The sequence below is a fragment of the Carassius gibelio genome, chromosome B3 (assembly GCF_023724105.1).
Source record: "Carassius gibelio isolate Cgi1373 ecotype wild population from Czech Republic chromosome B3, carGib1.2-hapl.c, whole genome shotgun sequence".
NCBI lineage: Eukaryota > Metazoa > Chordata > Actinopteri > Cypriniformes > Cyprinidae > Carassius > Carassius gibelio.
This window is the reverse complement of record NC_068398.1, coordinates 21,574,097-21,593,655: the sequence shown is the minus strand read 5'-3', so window position 1 is coordinate 21,593,655 and position 19,559 is coordinate 21,574,097. Positions and strand designations below refer to the sequence as shown.

The window sequence follows — 19,559 nt, the reverse complement described above, 5'->3', positions numbered from 1 at the left end:
CTTTTCATAGTACCAGAACTAACTGTGGAACTACCCACTTTTGGGTGTTTTCATATCACCAGAACTAGGTGCGATTTTAGTACCGGACTGCCTTTTTCAAGAACCAAATTAGCTCCTACTCTGGAGCAGGGTCTAACCAGCACAACTGGTACTAACCATGACGTAAGTAGACATTGATTGGCCAGATGTGTTTGAAAATGTCCTCACCTGCCATGAATTAAAATGCTGTAACATACTGTAAACATTCGGTCAACATTTTTCGCAAGTATGATGAACAGCGATAAAGGGACGGACGCTGAAGTGCTCTTAGTCCTCCTTTCCATTCTTTCAGTGCTTAACTTATATATCGACATTCCATGTCCATTATTGTGAAACCCATTAGACACAACAGAAAACACAGCTCCGATCACAGCGTCCTCCATCCTCCTGTTGTTAACATTCTTCTTCTTTGTTAACATTGTTGAACATCGCACACAAATAAAAATGGCTGTCGACCAGCTAACATCATTTACTAGTACACACTCTTGGTGCGAATGCAACTCTTTAAATGGTGCTGGGAAATAGTTCACACAAAATCGTTCCAGTACTTTAATACTGTACATTTAGTTCTGGAACTAGAGCGGTGCAAAAGGCCCTAAAGTGACCTTCATCTTGTATGCCCTTGGGGGTAAGCAGATAAACAAATTTTTTTGTGGAATACGATACATTTTTAAAGTATTCTTTGAGTAGAAAGTCCAAAAGAACAGCATTTATTTAAAACTGATTTTTTTTTTTAAAATATGATGTATTTATTATAACCTTAGTACATTTGTATTAGATTCTTTAAAAAAAAGAAAAAGATGCTTTAATATTATATATATATTTATTTATTTTTATTTTATTTTCTGGTACAAGTATTTTTATCTTGTTTAATGATGGAAATAAATAAATAAATACCCATTAAAAATGTATTTTGCTACCAAAAGGCACTAAGTTACTTTAGACAAGTTGTATCACATACTAATAGTGTCTATATTATCATAAAGAATAAATCATAAGAAAATAACTAAAAGTCAGGTTGCTCTGTCTGCAGGCTGTGTGTTGTAAGGATCATATCCACTGCTGCCCACACGGCACCACTTGTGACTTTGTAACACTCACCTGCACTAGCAACACCACATCTGTACCTATGACTGACATTAATCAACCCTCAACTAAGGAGGAACAGAAACAGCACAGGGAAGTGAAAGACAAAGTGGGGAAATACAATAGCAGGGTCCCGTGTGATTTACAAACTTCCTGTCCAGATTACACTACTTGCTGTCTTATTGCAAAAACCAACAAATGGGGCTGTTGCCCTCTGCCTAATGTGAGTGTGATTCAGTTACATATAACACAAGGATGTTTATTTGTGCTAAACATCTTCTAAATTCTCACCAGAGCCATGTTCTGCAGGTTGTTGTTTTACTAAACTACCTGTTTTTCCAGTTGTATCATCATGATATTGAATCTATTCAAGTTTATCTACTGAGAAGGCCCTTTGTTTTAAAGTGTGTTTATAGTTCCAGTTACTTCCGTGTGCGTGCAGCACAGTCCTTACTGACTCGAAAACAGACACCAAGTACAATATTGTTTAAAAATCAAATTTTTTTTTTTTTACTTTTTTTTAAGAAATTATATAGAATAATTTTATTCAACAAGGATGCTTTAAGTTGATCAAAAGACATTTTACACAGTAAAGCCATTTAAAATGTTACATAAAGGTTTCTATATCAAATAAATGCTGTTCTGTGGAGGTCTAAGAATCGTAAAAATAATAATAATAATAATAATAATAATGATTATCAAAAATATTAAGGAGCACAACATTTTCAACTGATAATAAGAAGAAATGTTTCTCAAGCATTAACTCTGCGTATCAGAATGATTTTCTAAAGGATCATGTGACACTGAGTTATGGCTGAAAATGAAAAAAGAATTTTGCCATCACAGAAATAAACTAAATTACATTTACTGCATTTGTTATGAAATAAACACATTTGGGTGAGAATAAAAGACTTTCACAAAGATTAAAATAGTCTTACTGCCCACAAACACTTTTATATGGAAATAGGCTATATGTAATTTGTTTTGCAAATTTTGAAACACACAGAGCATGTTGTGAAGGTCAGATTGCCCATATGTTTTTCATATGTTTTTCTCATTTTCTTTTTTCTCAGGCTGTATGTTGCACAGATGGGGAACACTGTTGTCCGGCTAACTATAAGTGTGATGTGACCAGGGTGTCTTGCATCAGGGGAGATGTGGTGATCCCCTGGTACAATAAAATGTCTGCTCAAAGCACACCGGCACCAAGCTTGGATCTCGGCGCTGTTGAGTGCGATGAGCAGATGAGTTGCTCTGCAGACTCGACCTGCTGCCATCTGTCCACGGGAGAATGGGGCTGCTGCCCTCTTCCTGAGGTAAGAATATGTGTGTATGGACTGGCTACAGAAAATCTACTCATGTTCAATAGATTTAATGCACCTCTTCTATGCCCTAGGCTGTTTGCTGCCCAGACCAGGAGCACTGCTGTCCCAAAGGCTACAGGTGTGACCTGCGTAGACGCTCCTGCATAAAAACCAGCTGGCTGCATGTGGAAAAAGTCCCACTTGCCCACATTGATGACCAAAAGCCACAGTCGAGCGTCACAGAAAATGACATTCAGTGTGGAGGTGGACATAATTGCAAAGACAGTGAGACATGTTGTCCAACCTCCAAGACCACCTGGGGCTGTTGCCCATCCCCAAAGGTAATGCATTAAACAATAAAACCTTTACCCAGAAATTCATTTTTACCATTAGCGAAGTTATTTGTGTGTTATTTTAAGCATAAAACAAGAAGAAAAACACATTCAAATATTTTTGCAAGCACATACCTACTTGAAACTAGTTGCAGATCTTCAAAGGTAAAGTATTAAACCATCATTTACTCACCCCCACGTTGTTCCAAGGTTTCTTTTTTTGGGGGAAAACAAAAGGAGATATTTTGGTTCTATATTTTTTTGTCCTTACAATAAAAACCATTGGGCTCTGATGTTGTTTTGAACACCAATGAGCTTCATTATACACACACAAATAGTTGAAACTTTTTTAATAGTATAGGTCCAATATTATAAAATTCATTTGAAGAAGTTAATGGGTTAAAGATGTCAGTTTAGAGTTCCAGTGCATAATAGTTGTATGGAAGAATTAACTAATATGTTCATGGAAATGAGCACACTGTCCTGTGATTTCAGTTCTGTTGACTTTTCTGTCACTTTAAATGCTGGTCAAAGAGTAATGTTAATCTATTCTTGTCCTTGTACTTTCTCTTACTCCTTTCTTTCCTTTGTTATCGCTGTCTCTAAAGGCCGTGTGCTGTGACGATATGAAACACTGCTGCCCTGCTGGATACAAATGTGGCGCGGGTGGAACTTGTACTTCAGCTGTAGGCTTTGACTGGAACAACTGGGACAACTGGAGGGTGTTCTTCTCCAAAAATAATCGAGCTATTACTCTATAAAAAAAGATTTATAAAAATATAAAATAAAAATTTTACATTTATCAAAGTACTAATTAAAGCTAATCAGAAAGTTTAATGCAAAGGCTGATTTTTTGCAGTTTCATTAGAGCTGACTATGATGGCTAATATGTTTCCATTGTCTATCAGTAAAACTACATTTTATCCACTAAGCCATTTGTACATTTTAAGAAGGTGTCATTATTGTAAAGTGTACATTGTTCATAGCTGTGCATAGTTTCCTGCTCAGTTTTATCTGAAGAATTATTTGACTATGGAAGGATGGAAAGATGTAACACATACTGAAGCATAGATGACCTCTAGTGGCTGGATTTAATTCATTTTAACTTGGCATGTACAAATTAATACCACAGGCCTCAAAGATTTATAGGTTACATTTGTTCAGACTTGACATCGTGCAGTCTTATGATTATGACACATTTGCCCAGGATAAGGAAACATATTAAATGAATCTCTTCAGATAGCAAACATCACCTTTTCTGTGTAACTTCCTTATTTCAGGATCTTGATTTTTTTTTTTTTACCATGATTTGTATAATTGTCTTTTTTTATTGATTTAAATGCTGGTTATATTGATTGAGAATTGTGACAGATTACAAAAAGTTTTCTGAAGTAAAAATGTGGCCAATCTGAAATCTTGTCAGCTCTAAAAGAGAAATAAAAGAGAGATAAAAGGAAATTGTATTGTGCTCCTTCTTTTCTCTTTCAAATGTATCCAAATTCAAATGTATTCAATTTATTTCAAATTTGCATTAATTAGAATATTTTTAAATATGATATTTTGTATTTTATAAAAAAAAAAAAAATACAAATACAAAGGAAAAATACCATGTCCATTTTTTTTCTCAAAATCAAGGTTGTAGGTTAGAATTAAGGTAGAAATGTCATGTGCTGTGACGGATCAACCAGTTCACCATTTAATTCCGGTTTCACACCACTCCTTTTGTGGGGAATGTAATTTTTAAAAGTAAAAACAAATCCATAAAGGCATTAATCTTTCATGAAATTTGTCTGTATAAACAACTTAGGCTGTAATTTTCTGGGTAATTGGAAAGAAAGAAAAAGAAAGAACAGACCAGCCTAAGCTTATTTGTTTGTCTTACTTAGTTAGAGACAAATTAAGACAAGTTAACCAGAATTTAGAGACAAACTAAGAACAGTACACCAGATTTTAAGTTGATTATTATGCAGATTAATAAGAAAGAACCCGGAAAATAAGGACAATTGAAAAAAAAAACTGGCACAACAGCAACTAACTCATAGCAGGCAGAGGGCATCAGAAATCCCATATAACTGACCAAGAATCCTTCAACTGTCACTTGCTGCAGTTGGGATCTACCAAATCAACCTGAGGTTAGTTTCCCGAAGGTCAACTATTGTCGCAAGTTCATTTGTTCAACAGAACTTGCGACCATAGTTAGCAAACGATGCTTTTGGAACGCACCCCTGGTCGATCGTGCCATGATGGAAATCTGTGCTGGGTCAGGTCAGAACAGTCAAAGGTGTGTTTGACACGCAGTCCAACCCACTGACACTAAGGGCGTTGCGTTAAAACAAACACACAGACAATATGGAAGGAAGAGTAAATATGGACAGAAACGCTCAACAAAGTGCAAAGCCCTCGGTTTAACTGTGTGCGTTTATCTGACGTCATGACGCACTGACGTAAACATCCTGCCCGTGCATTCGTTGATACATAGAACATATTGATAGAACGACGCGTTCGTTGGAACTCTGGTGAGTTGGTTCCACGTTGCCTCAAGATCTCAGTCGTTTCGATTACGTTGCAATGTTTTCTGAAGACGTGAGTGTTACACTGCGCTGCACCTGCTAAAGCGACGGCTGCGTCTATTCTGAATTCACGTTAAAATAGTTGCGCGTCGATTAAGTTGGTCGAGGTTGTTTTCGGTTTAAGGACAGCCAGGCTGTCTGCCTCAACTATCAATCACATGTCGACGGAGGATCTGTCCACTTCCGACAGCGAGGCTGCCTTCGCGGAAGCTGGGGAGCGCTGGGCGCCGGTGGGGGCCGTGGCCAGCCCGGAGGATGAGCAGTGGAAGAGGGGCACACGGGCTGTCTCTGTGTCGTCCGGCGATGCAGACCTGGTGTCCAGGCTGAGGAAGCTGGAGGATGAGCAGGAGCAGCTGAACTCGTCGCTCCTCGCATTAACGTCTCACTTCGCTCAAGTGCAGTTTCGGCTGAAACAGATCGTCCACGCGCAGAGCGACGAGAAAGAGAGGATGCTGCTGGAGCTCGAGGAGTTTGCTTTCAAAGGATGTCCTCATGTTATAGGCTGCAGGGCACAGGATGCTCAGATGCTGGAAAACGCTGTGAGTTCCGTTGATTTCTGTCATAATGATCTCTACTCTGCAGAAACAAACAAAACATAGTAAAAAAAAACAAGATCTCCCAAAACCCAAGACCTGGTCTCTCAGTTTGGTCATAGTCCTGCTAGTCTTTTGAAGGTGTTTGGGCGCTGTGAAACCAGCTGGCAATCCAGATATTACCAGCATGGCCAGGCTGGGGGTCCAGCTAGACCACTTCAAGTTAGCTTAGACCAGCAAACAGGCTTCTCAAATCTCAAATATGACTCAAAACAAGTGCTTCGTAAGGAGAATGGCCTGAAACGGTCTCAAATACATGTGATCTACATCAGGGCTTTTCAATATTTTAGACACCACAGGCCCCAAACATGATCAAAATGTTAGTTATAATAATCTTATATTATTATAACTAACATTTTTGACCAAACTAAGCAAATAAATAATACATCCAACAGTACAGTGATATAATGAGTAGAAAAAGTAATAATGTAACTCAACAGAGAGTAAACAGAGGGTAAATATTTTCCAAATAACTATTTGTCCACAGTGTAATTTGGGTCTTTTTTTTTAACTATGTAATGTCTTCTAAATTATAGGATTGGGTCCCTCACTTGAAGATGATCATGTTTGGGGCCTGTGGTGTCTAAAATATTGAAAAGCCCTGATGTAGATCACATGTATTTGAAATATATATATATATATATATATATATATATATATATATATATATATATATATATATATAATATTATTATTATTTTATATATATCTAAACTTTTCAGTGGTCCCCTATTTGACAAAACATCTGATCCACAGTGTCATCAGTGTTGTTTTTATTTTCAGTAAGCCTTGAATTCTTCAATAGACCTCAAAAAGTTCCTGTAACAATACGCTCCCATCACTTTCCCCTTGTATTTCTTCCTGCTGGAGCATCTTGTTACTGCCATTAAAATGCATTGCTTTCTTTTTATTTCCTCCTCTGCACTCTTTGCTTGCAGGATAAATTGGTGAGTACTATGCACATGACCCTTGTGCAGTCTTTCTTTAATCTTCAGTGTTTACTTTAAGTATTCCTGATATGATAAGAGTTAATACTTGGTTGGCTTTTGTTCAGTCTCTTTTTCTTTTTTATATTAATCAGTTACATTTTTGTTCCCCGGAGGCTCAAACATTCAAGCTTAACAGGACTGTAGTTAAACTATAACTGTGTTGTGTGTGTGTATAGCCATTCTGAATGGCTTTGCATTTCTGGATAAGCAAAGCTAAACCAAATGGAGCAAACTAATTAAAATCTCATTATCCTTCACCAGAGCATATGCAAAAATGTTCAGCTAGCTGCAATGTAAACACTTTTTAAAGCTTCTTTGACTCTGTGTTTGTGTTTTTATAATATGCAGAGTGAAAGAGAGAAGAGGGAACGCTTGGAAGCTCAGAGAAAGAAGCAGAAGGAGCTGATTCTCCAGCTGAAGACTCAGCTTGATGACCTGGAGCGCTTCGCCTACCAGGAGGGCAGCTATGACTCCCTGCCTCAGTCTGTGGTCATGGAGAGACAGAAGGTACATCTGATAATACACTCTCATGCTGCTGACGTCATTCTGAAGATTTATCGGTCAAAGTAATTCCCCTTAAAACCATTGTTTGGACATTTGATTTAGTGTCTGTCCACCTCAATGCTGTAATGTAGGTGATCATTGATGAGCTGATTAAGAAGCTGGATGTGAATCTGAATGAAGACATTGGGAACCTCACTCCAGAGGAGCTGCGACAGAGAGTGGACGCGGCTATAGCTCAGATAGTCAACCCGGCTCGAGTCAAAGAGCAGCTGGTGGAGCAGCTCAAGACCCAGATCAGAGACCTGGAGATGTTCATTAACTTCATACAGGGTGAGGATGTCAATCTCAATTACAGTAAATGTGATGTTATTACAATTGAACAATTACTGTTTTAAAATCTTAGAATGTCAAAGCTGAATTGCAGCACTACTTTTTAAGCAAGTCTTGTAATACAGAATGTTTCGAAGCAGCTTCACAGTAATAAACAGAAAAATAACTGTTTATGTTCATCATTTATGAACCAAATGAAGTTTCGGCTATAAAGTAGCTCTACTGCAGACAATAGTGTCATTATCTAACTTAATTCAGCTTCAGTGTTGAATCAATTCAGTTTAATAACAGTGTCAGTGTTGCAAAGTTCATCAAATATGAAACGACTCAATTGTTGAGCCAGTTCAGTTCAAGTTTGTGTTCGAGAATATTTTCTTAATATTAATCCTCATTGGTTCAGAAAAAAATTCTTAAATGCTGATTTGGTGCTCTGGAAACAATATTAAATATTTTAAATATTAAAAGTTGTGTGGCTTTATTATTATTATTTTTTTACAAAACAATTGTTTAAAGATTGTTGTTGCTCTGTTTAATGTATATTTCTTAAATTAAAGTATCATATATCAATAAAGTAGTGAACAGTAGTGAATATCATTAGGCTTTATGCCACTATCTGCAGAGCCCACTGTACTGGTTTTCTGTGCTTTAAGTTTGATGTGGCTATTTGGAGCAATATAAATACAACTAGATTACCATCCTGATCTTGCTCCGTTCAGATGAAGTGGGGAACCCTCTGTTAAATGATGGTGTGAAGAGCCAACAGGCCCGTGCTGCCGGACCAAACACTGGAGCCACTGGAGGGATGAAGCGAGGTAATTATACTTCACTTCATAATAATTTTACATTTGATTCTACAGCTCGGACGTGTAACTTTAAATCCCTTCTCTCTTTCCAAAGTGGATCCCGAACAGGCCCAGAGGATGCGGGAAACCGGGCTTCAGCTGATCCAGAGAGCCTTAGCGGTGCTGCAGATCTTTGCTCTGAGTCAGTTCGGATGTGCCGCGGGTCACATGCCCCAGAACATGTGGTCTCAGGGTGGCGAGGCTCAAGATTTCGGCCCCCTGCTGCAGAAACTTGAAGGAGCCGTGGAGCGTGTACGCCTGCAAGCCTCCCGCCAGCAGCCCAGCTCTCAGGACGAACACGTGGTCAGCTACTCTGCCTGTCTGACGCCTGGAGGACCTCGGGACGAACTCACCGCTTCTGTGCGTAAAGAACTGGCCTTGGCGCTCCGGGACCTACTGGCCCACGGACTCTACGCTCCTTCTCAAGGCATGAGCCTGGTCCTTGCCCCCATTTCTTGCCTGCTGCCCTTCAGCTCTTCTCCCGAGAGCCTGCATCCCTGGGAACTTTTCGTCAAGTACTATCATTCCAAAAATGGCCAGGCGTTTGTGGAATCGCCCGCCCGCCAGCTCTCTCAGTCCTTCAGTTTACCTGTAGGGGACGGTCCTGTGACGGTCACACCCAAGCAGTCTCTGTTATGGGCCATCCATACGGTTCTTAAAGAGCATGGGCGATTCAAGCGCAGCGCAGACTCTGAGTTTAAGGCCTTGGTGTGCATGGCGCTCAATGAACAGAGGCTTGTGTCCTGGCTCAACCTGCTGTGTAAGTCTGGGACACTCATCCACTCACACTACCAGCCCTGGAGCTACATGGCCCAGACGGGCTTCGAAGGTGCCCTGCGTATCTTGGGCCACCTCAGCCATCTCAAATTCAGCCTTCCTGTAGATCTGGCTGTCAGGCAGCTTAAAAACATCAAAGATGCATTCTAAGCAAAATAAATAAATGGGAATTTTGTTGGGTTGAGGGAAAAGGGATAACCATCCCAACCCTCATAATCTTAAAAAATATATATAAAAAATAACACTATTAACACTAATAGAAATAACACTAACAACATTATATATAAAATTAATTTCAATCAACTTAAAAGATGCTCCCAGATCAACAAGTACACTGGAATTAAAAATTGGAAATGAAGCAACTTGTGCACTTTCTTGAGACTCCGTTGGGTCTGTTGCTGTTGCTGAAGAGGATGATGATGAAGGCAGGTTTTAATATGCTGCATGGGTCACAACACAAAGGAAATGTGCTCTGTTTAGTGTCCCTGAGTAAATGCCTCTACATTACCTTTGAATGGATTTGTTATGCTAAGCTTTTACCAAAATCAGCCACTATGTAGAAGAATGAGTTATTACTTGAAGTCTTTTCAAGGGCCATTGCAAATGTTTGAGATCTACAGCACTACAGTATCTATATAACATATTCTACACACACACACAGTGACAAAATAGTGACTAATCTTTTTTGGTTCTAAATTTATGTAGCCAAATGCCCTCATTTTCTGAGCTTGTACTACATTATTTTACAGTGGTTCACAGACAAATCATAGGATGTTTTAATTAAAGATTGGATTACAGTTGCATTATTAAGGGTCATTGCATTTCAAACAGTGGCATAGCACATATCACTGGTTCATTGTTTTATTGCATCTTTCTTAGGTCAAGCAACACACTCAGGTCATTCTGAACAAACAAAAAGATGTTCATTAGTGTTTGTAAATCACTGGAAAACCACTTCTCTCTCCCTAACTCCTTTCCACAGCCTGGCCCTTCCAGCCAGGTGACACCTTAAAAATGATTGTAGAAAACTGCATCTTTGTTGTCGTGCTGCCCGCTCGCCGGAGGACATGAACAGCATGTGAACTGAATGAAATGAGGTCATTTGCTGAATATGTGTCTGATATGCTGTGCATTGGAACTGACTGAATTATTTATGGCCTGTTTTGCAATGCCAGCATTCAGAGGCTCTGCTTGAAAACCTGCCGTTTCTGTGCTTTGTCAATCCTTGTTTACTGTTCTGAAATATTGAATGTACAATCCTTGGGATTGTATCGTGCTACTGTAGCTGATCTGATTCCAGGTTCCTTAAACCACTCTGAATACTGATTCACTGATACGTTCATCAAGTAAGAAGGGACTGTCTGCTACCCCATATCATGGAAATGGAATCTGTACTCTGTGTATTTCTCTGCAGCATTAGAATATGGAGGAATGGTTGTGATGCATTTATTAAGGCTGCTTAGCTAACCCTTATTTAATGTAGTCTCCCCCACCCCATTCTTTCCTTTATTTTCTTCTTTTTTATAGTAATATATCAGTTTGAATACATGCTTGGGCCTATTTTGATGTCTATTTGTTTGTTTTGTTCTATCAAATCTATTTAAGAAATTATTATTGTCTTTGTACCTCTTCTTAGAAAGAAATAGACTATCAATTATTTCACTAGTGATTTCAAATCTGGGTCAATTACATTCCCTTTTATAAAATTTGTGCCATCGTTTTTGGATGTTGTGATGGTCTCTTTTCAGTAATTTCATGGATTAAATGTTCCGAATGCTCTATGAGTGGGTCACATTTACTTTTTCTCTCTTCTCTTCAGCTCTCTTTTATAGAAGATGTAATTTTATTTTATATTTATATTAATAGTAGTAATTGTGGTTATAGTTGTAAGTTTTTATTCAATTTCATGTTAGTCAGAATTTAACTGAGATTTGTCTTCTATTCAATTTCATTTGCATTTTTGTATTTCTGAAAACTAGAACTGTAAATTGAATGTGAAATTAAGGATTTAGAATTATAATCACAAGAAATTCTAATTGGATTTCTGAATTTGAATTGAGGCAGCAAGATGCAGAACACTAAATGAAGAAATATATAATTAAAATAGAATAAAATGACAAGAAATTAATAAAAGTACACTAAGCGTATTTTTTAATTATTATTATTATTTTAAATAGCCAATACACTATCATAAACGCGAGGTTTTTTTTTTTTAATCAAATGGCTACAGAAATACATTTACATTCAAACAATAATTAAAGTTTCATGAAAATAATATGATGACATTTACGCTTTATTACGTATTTTTTTTCTTTGAACTTTTCAAATCAACACCTTACTTACACGTAAAGTTACTGTTGCTTACTTTTTTGTACAAAATGTACAAGAGCAGGGAAATGAAGAGACATTTTAGAGAGAGAGAGAGCAATAGATATTTATAGATATTGAACACTTGCTTAGGAAATAAAAAATGTGAAGAAACCATAGACTGTATAAAAACATAGGCAAAGGAAAAAGGCATAGATCAGTGGTGTGCACTCCGTAGAACAAATCGACGGAAGTACGTCACTCGCCGTAAGTGTCAAGGGTCACGCTCGCCCGTTCTACTTCCTTTCCCGATCTCGTCGGCCATAGAGCACCATCAGTAAGTGTCAGATATGAGAAAACAATCCGTGAACATCGATAAAGAAATAAAACCCGAGGGCTTCCTTTCACGCTGCTTATAGAGCGAGTATCCCTGTCGAGCTCTGAAAGTGTTTATCGTCTGAATATTCCGTGTGCATGAGATGATGATAGGTTTAGAGTTCCCTACGTCTCCCTGCTTCAGACAGGATCGCCTTCCTGTCCCCGTCCACGAGCGAATACGTGTATTATTATTAATTTTACACCTGTGCAAGAAGCAATATGTGAACCCGATCAAATAAAGTTTATTTGTTATTCCGTGATCGTCTCCATACAGCCATTTATTTATCATTTAGCACAATGCTATGTTAAGACCGATCGTATTTTATAAACGTGTTGCCCAGAAGATACAGCTTACATTTCAGATCTGTGCTTCTGGAGATTTGCAGTCCACATGTCATATAATAATTAATGTTTTTCAGACATGGGCAAGTTTATGAAGCCTGGTAAGGTGGTGATGGTCCTGGCTGGACGCTACGCCGGACGCAAAGCTGTGATCGTCAAGGTATCTTCAGTATTTCACGGTGTGATGTGAGTCGTGTTGAGTGTGTGTGCTGACACTGTTGTGCTCTCTTCAGAACATTGATGATGGCACCTCGGACCGTCCTTACAGCCACGCTCTGGTCGCAGGCATCGACCGCTACCCTCGGAAAGTCACCACAACCATGGGCAAGAAGAAGATTGCCAAGAGGTCCAAGATCAAGGCCTTCGTGAAGGTGTTCAACTACAACCACCTGATGCCAACCAGGTATGTAGATCCTGAACAGTCAGAGGAGTCTGTGCACATCTTCATACAGCTTCCGTATTAGAATTGACAGATGTTTTCAGAGTAAGGCAGATGTTACACAGGGCAACTTTCTGAGTAGTATTGCTGGCAACGGGTAGCCAGGTGAGACACAGGGCCCACACGACCGATCTAAAGTATCCAGAAAGATATTTGTTACCCATTCCCAGTGGGGAATGAATTTTCAGCATCATTACCTCCAGTCTGCAGTGTCACATGATCTTTCAGAAATCATTCGCTGCTCAAGAAGTACTACTTATTGTCAGTTTTGGAAATAGTTGTTGACATTTTGTTTTGGAATTCTTTCAATGAATGGAAAGTAAATGAAAATGTCTTTGTGATTTGATCACTTGAATGAGAACGTGAAGAATAAAAGCACTGTTTTCCAAAGAAAGCCCTGCTGAGCCTAAACTTTGAACAGTAGCGTGTATATAGACACAGTGTTTGATGACTGATTCAGGTTGAGTTATGGTTTTTATTATTATCTTTGTGTAGTTGAACTATTGATGAAGATAATACAAAGAAATAATAAGGTATGACACTCCAATTTGCAGTATCAAGCAGCAGTTTTGTACAGCTAAAAAAAACACATCTGATTACAGCGATGTGGATGTTTGCATGAGCTCTGCTTGTAACATATTTTAAGAGAGACTTTTGTGAATAAAATTATCCAACAATAAAACATCGTATCACATACCTTTTGTTTATTATCCACATAACATACAAAAGGAGATGTTTGGCGGAATGATGTGCTGTCACCAATGAAATGGTGAATGAGTTTCCCTGTCTGTCATCTCCTGTGTGCCAAATATACTTATTTGTATAATAATTGGGATTTATATATTGGGATTTTCAAAAGCTTTAGTGATTACCTTTATTTGTTAGAATATAAAGAACTCAATATCTTAACTAATCACAAAAGCTGAGTTATGTCTACTGATTAAATTATGTATATTTATCTAGTTAATGTATCATCTTTCCCCAGATACTCTGTTGATATTCCTCTGGACAAAACTGTTGTCAACAAGGATGTTTTCAGGGATCCTGCCCTGAAGCGCAAAGCCAGGAGAGAGGCCAAGGTTAAGTTTGAGGAGAGGTATGTTTTTATCATCGGATCTTGACTACTCAATTTTACAATTAAATTGAAAATTTTTGATTGTTAATGCTTACATGTTACGTTAAGGACTAATTAAAACTTCATAAAAACGTCTCATTGCAGTGTAGTGTGTAGACATATGTTTGATGCAGAAAAAGTGTTGTCAAGTTTACTCAGTCTTGTGGGTTTAAACTAGTGGTGCAACGGATCGGATCATTTTCTGATCAGCGAAAAAAGTTAGCTTTTTAATAATTACTGAAGGTTTCAAGTGCTTCTTGGCCACAGCTTAAACTACATGCTGCACTAATGAATTAATGAAATAAACTAATGACAAATTACATGCATGGATGAATACACCCTAGTTACTAGTAAAGGCAGTGACACTAGTATTTAGGTGTGGAAATGTAATAATTGTAAAATAACACAATAGTGTTCTTCACTGCATAAGTTAAATATAGCAGACAGAAGCAGGTATTTATACACTAATCCGGCAAAACACGGAAGTAAAGCAGCGCCGCCATTACTGCATGCCTTGCTGCTAAGGAAGTAGCAGAAATAGCTTGTTGGTCCTGTAGGCGGCTGTAGCAGATGTTAGCTGTACGAAACGTTATTTTTTTATGTAGTTTTTTTAGAACGTATACTGTCCAGTGATGCCGGGAAGAGCGTGTTGTGTGGTTGGCTGTTTTAACAACAGCACAAAACTACAGGCCTGGAATAAAACCGCTTGTGAAATTTACGAACGGAGTTTTGTAAATTTATCGTATTTATTGTTTGTATTTCATAATAAAATTGACAATCTAAGGCCGGTGACACACTGGCTGCGTGGCGTGAGCACCGCGTGTCTGAAGCGTCCCAGAAGCGTGGCGGATTCTGTGTCTTTACACACCAGAAGCGTGCCTGACGCGGCGCTGGCGCGCTGCTGCTGTAGAGGGAGACCGTTGACAGACCAGGCTCATGTCTTCATTACAACAATACATACTTTTTTTTTACACACCTACACCTATGCCTACTGATAAAGGACACCGTCAAAAGTATTGACGGCGAAATAGATTATGTTTGACAGGTGCAATATTTGAAAATCGATAATTTATTTATTTTTTAAATTACATTTATATCTGAATTTATGTCAACCTATAGAATTTCAAATATCAAAATATCAGGAATTCATATGTATTTGTGTACAAAATGACATTTAAACACATTTTCCTATTATATTTTGCCTGGAAAAGCTTCCAACACCCGCGCGTGTCGCGGTAAAAATAGGCGTCGGTTCTATTTCTAGCATGCAAGCGTTTTCCGTGCGGCTCGAGCCGCGCCTGAGACGCGCGTCTCACACAGGCGGTCTGTAAGCTCTAACCTGTTAACATGGGAGCCGAATTAAAAACCGACACGCCACCCGGCTGAGACGCTTGCGCCACGCATCCAGTGTGTCACCGGCCTAAGAGCTGAGGCTTTTTTTTTTTCTATCATAAGTAACCTGCTCTGTCTAGTCTGTCGGTCTCCGTGTCCTCTTTGCTTCGATTTTTCTGTGCGTGGGAAAATGGATGTGTGGTGTGAGAGAGCGTCAATTGCGTGTGTCTCACATTTTATTGCATTTGTATTAGTTGTCTGAAGAGTAAAAAGTCGTTCTGACTAAAAGGGGGAAAAAAATATTAATTGGGTCGGTTGGATATTATAAATTATATAACTGATATTATAAACACATAACAATAATATTTTTAAGGATGGCCTAATAGGTATTTGAAACTTATGAAGCTTGTTGAACATATTAGCAACACAGCTAGTAATGACAGCGTTTGGTTTTGTTGTCATCAATTAATACACTTAATTTCATTACATATTTTCACATTATTACACTATGTTGTCAATAAATGACCTTTATCAGTAAGTTTTGGCCACTGCCTGACATCATCTACCCAATGTTCCCTTTCACCATTTTCTTTAATGAGCAGGATCCGCTTTCATTGAAATGTCATTAGAGTGCACCGGCAAGTGTCACACCGTCACACTTCGCAGGCACGCAGAAATGGCGGCAAGGAAGATGGCTGCGCCCATAGAGTTTGCGGCAGATTTGTGTATAGGCTGCTGTCTCTTTAAGACCGAATGCACATACCTAATATACTGACACACATCTGCTTGCTTTCTCAGCTGTTTCAGTTCACTTAAGACATTACTGACTGTGTTTACCAGAATACTTGCCAAAATGGGTATTTTAATATAACTGTGTATGTTTCCGCTCAAAGAGAGTGAATGATGAATCAATCTGTGTGCATCGTTCCTCTCTGTTTCTCTGCGTGTGCTTGATTCGGATGTGTGCGGAAGAAAAGTGGAAGAAAAGCGTGTGCATGCTCTTTTGCTCTAATGGTTTAAAATGGTTTGAATGGGTAAATTGGCAGGAAAAAAAAAACACATGCAAACGAAAAACTTTATATGATGGTTAAATGTAACCGGTAATCCACAAACCGCAAGCGTGCCGAACCGTACGAGTCATCTATGATCCGTTGCACCCCTAGTTGAAACCCACATGCTGACTTGTGTTCAGAGAGATGACTGTAGGAACAGTTTGATCTTCTTGGGCACTGTACATTCTATTTGCTTTGATACTCTCAGTATGATAAGCATGTATTGTCCTGCATGTGTTGATAAGTGAATGTTCTCTTCTACAGATACAAGACAGGCAAGAACAAATGGTTCTTCCAGAAGCTCCGATTCTAAGTTTTCATTGGTTTCACAAATAAATCTGTAAAAATCTCACAAAGTGGTCCTTGCCTTATTTCTGTTGGTTTTAGATTATTATCTTGTATTACTCATGATATTAGTCTTTCAATTTATTTCATATATTGCTTGATGCGTTTATAATTTCTCATTATTGCCATCAGGGTCCTCTGTCTTGTTTGAAGTAACTGTTCACATTGTCATCATTTAGAGTGTTGCATCACGTAAAAGATTTGTGAACAAGATTAACAACTGTAATACAACTAATACATGAAATCATTTAATTGATTGAATTGAGACTTGTCATAGCACCTGCATATTATTGCTCTTTTTGTTGACATTTATAAGTTGCTTTGGATAGAAGCGTCAGCTACATGACAAAATGTAATAACACGCTGCATAACAAATAGCTTAGTGGTAATCAGAGGTGTCAAGTAACGAAGTACAAATACTTCGTTACTGTACTTAAGTAGAAATTTGGGGTATCTATACTTTACTTGAGTGATTATTTTTCAGCCGACTTTTTACTTCTACTCCTTACATTTTCAGGCAAGTATCTGTACTTTCTACTCCTTACATTTTAAAAATAGCTTCGTTACTGCTGTTTCATTTCGGCTTGTTTACATTCCGGCTTGTCATCATTAATAATAATAAAAAAAATAAAAAAAAACCTATCCAGATAAATCGCGCCATCCGGATGGAGTGAATTTGATTGTGGTTGGATGAGAAGTATAAACATATACCATTCTGACACCCTATTGGTTTGTACGCGATCCATCGCACCTGCACATGACACAAATCAGATCACACTCCAGCAAGGACATAGACAGTTTTGGGTTCGTTTATCAAAAAATATATTTCTTAAAAGTAGGGTTGGGTATGGAAACGGTATCCGATCGCCTCAGAGTCAGTCCGCTTAAATTTCACATGAAACCAGCGTCAGACCGGTCTCCTCCCGTCTTTCAGCGCGCTCTTCAATCCGCAGAGGCGCAGACCGCGAACGGAGCAGCGCATGCGCACTTAAACAAACAGAGAACACAAGGTGTGTGTTTATCGATAGATTGTTAGAATATCCATATCTGTGCAGTTCTTTGTCATAAATACAGTTTACAAAAGGTCACGAGGTAGCAGTCGGTTTCTTATCTGTAAAGTTTTCGCTCATCACACCACAGCCGTTTCCTCCAGCGAAAATCTAGCCCTTAACACATGAACGAACACATACTTTAATTACACTTACTTAAATATACTTAATTTAATCATACGGACTTTATACATACACTACTGTGCAAAAGTCTTAGACACTTTAGTATTTTCACTTAAAAGAATGGTGTTCGGACAGTTATTTATATATTTTGCTGTAGTGTGTCAGTATAAAATATCAGTTTACATTTCCAAACATTAATTTTGCCGTTGTCAGACTGCTTGTGCATTCAAAATCGCACTAGATTATTATTAAAATTAATGGCAAACTGATATTTCCAACTGACACACTACAGCAAAAGATATAAATAACTGTCTTAAAACCCTTTTTGGGGAGAAAATACTCATTTTTCCATAAGACTTTTGCACAGTACTGTATTTTAAAAACGACATTGTTGCTACTTTATAAAGAATGACCATACAGTAATTCACAGAACTGATTTAAGACAGTGACAGACAGCACTCATCTTAACTAAATATCAGAGTGAGTGACAGAGATACAGTAGAAACATTATGTGTGGTTTTGTATTAAATAATGACCCAGATTGTGAAATACATTTATTAGGCTTAGATTAAGGGAAGCACAACTTGCACAACAAGCTATGGATTTATTTAAAATATTTGTAATGTTCTTTAAAGTTATCCATAGTTTTTTTTGTGGTTCTTTTTTTTAAAGTATCGGTTCAGGCACCGTTTAGGAGCCGGTACCGTTTTAAAAGTATTGAAAAGGCACTGGACCCTACTTAAAAGTTATTATTTCTCACTGGCTCATTTACCAAATGAGTGCTTTTTCTTCGTCCTCCACACATTAAGCTACTGTAGGTAGTTCGGTGGCGAGACGTTTGAATAATTTAGCGTTTTCGATTGACGATGCGATTGACAAAGTTGTGATAAGTAGGCTATACCAACTTTGTAACTCGTTACCCCCCAACACTGGACATAGCAGACGTATGGACCAAATACAAGAAGCTATCAATCAAGAAAGTATCAGGATTATGATTTCTTTTTCAGTTTTAGTTTTTGATTAATCACTTGGATTAATCATTCATTTTGACAGCACTATAATGTTTACTGTAAATAGACAACCATACAAGTGTAATTGTTACTAAGCCTGTACCAATGTTCTTGTCCATTGCCCTCGCAGATTCCTGCAGCTAATCATGGATGTACATAAACATTCCATTAAAAGTTATTGATGACAAGCCTCTGAAGTTTGACTTTTTGCACCATAACAATACTTATTGGCAACTAGTCATCATATCTCTAGTCCTTTAATGTATTTGGATTGTACTAAAGTGCGTTCATTTTAAATGGGCATATATGCGGCTGAGGAAGACCTGAAGGTCGAAACGTTGCTTGATTAAATTCCTCTGGAGCAGTAGTTTTCAGTGTTCAGACTTCACTTCTTTATTTGTCTATATCATTCAGTTGTCTTGCACCTGTGTCCTAATTGGATGTTTGGGATGTGCACACCATTTTTGTATTTTCATATATGCGGCTGAAACAGGAAGCCTAGTGCATCCCAAATTTTTCAACATGAACATTTTAATATAACATTATAGTCATTATGGCCTATGGCCTTTAGAAAAATGTTTTTTTGAGGAGGGGTAGTGCACAATAGGCCCCTGTGGTGCGGCCTAAGCTTTTGTTCTTAATGGCATTTTTTTCCCCTTACATTACTTTTACTTTTATACTTTAAGTAGTTTTTTAAACCAG

At 38.1% G+C, this 19,559-nt stretch overlaps 3 protein-coding genes across 24 annotated transcripts in view; all 3 read left to right on the top strand.

The window, feature by feature from the left end:
* grna (granulin a) overlaps positions 1-4,219 on the top strand; it is a 28,012-nt gene extending 23,793 nt beyond the window's left edge. For 18 of the 22 annotated variants that reach the window (XM_052550946.1, XM_052550951.1, XM_052550950.1 and 15 more), the window contains 4 exons: positions 1,073-1,348; positions 2,199-2,441; positions 2,522-2,770; positions 3,370-4,219. In XM_052550946.1, the coding sequence (XP_052406906.1) occupies positions 1,073-1,348; positions 2,199-2,441; positions 2,522-2,770; positions 3,370-3,522 (921 nt within the window). In that variant the 3' untranslated portion in view covers positions 3,523-4,219. The remainder of the gene's footprint in view (positions 1-1,072; positions 1,349-2,198; positions 2,442-2,521; positions 2,771-3,369) is intronic. The other 4 variants (XM_052550934.1, XM_052550952.1, XM_052550933.1 and 1 more) reach the window with 1 other exon arrangement.
* Positions 4,220-5,156: 937 nt separating this feature from the next.
* LOC127953644 (RUN domain-containing protein 1) lies at positions 5,157-11,147 on the top strand. The gene is made up of 5 exons (XM_052552887.1): positions 5,157-5,870; positions 7,262-7,420; positions 7,549-7,747; positions 8,464-8,559; positions 8,645-11,147. Exons 1-5 carry the CDS (start codon positions 5,490-5,492, stop codon positions 9,514-9,516), a joined length of 1,707 nt encoding a protein of 568 aa, XP_052408847.1. The 5' UTR covers positions 5,157-5,489; the 3' UTR covers positions 9,517-11,147.
* A 781-nt stretch (positions 11,148-11,928) lies between these two features.
* On the top strand, positions 11,929-16,686 carry LOC127953685 (60S ribosomal protein L27). The gene is made up of 5 exons (XM_052552952.1): positions 11,929-12,010; positions 12,471-12,553; positions 12,627-12,796; positions 13,818-13,928; positions 16,595-16,686. Exons 2-5 carry the CDS (start codon positions 12,473-12,475, stop codon positions 16,641-16,643), a joined length of 411 nt encoding a protein of 136 aa, XP_052408912.1. The 5' UTR covers positions 11,929-12,010; positions 12,471-12,472; the 3' UTR covers positions 16,644-16,686.
* Positions 16,687-19,559: the final 2,873 nt, after the last annotated feature.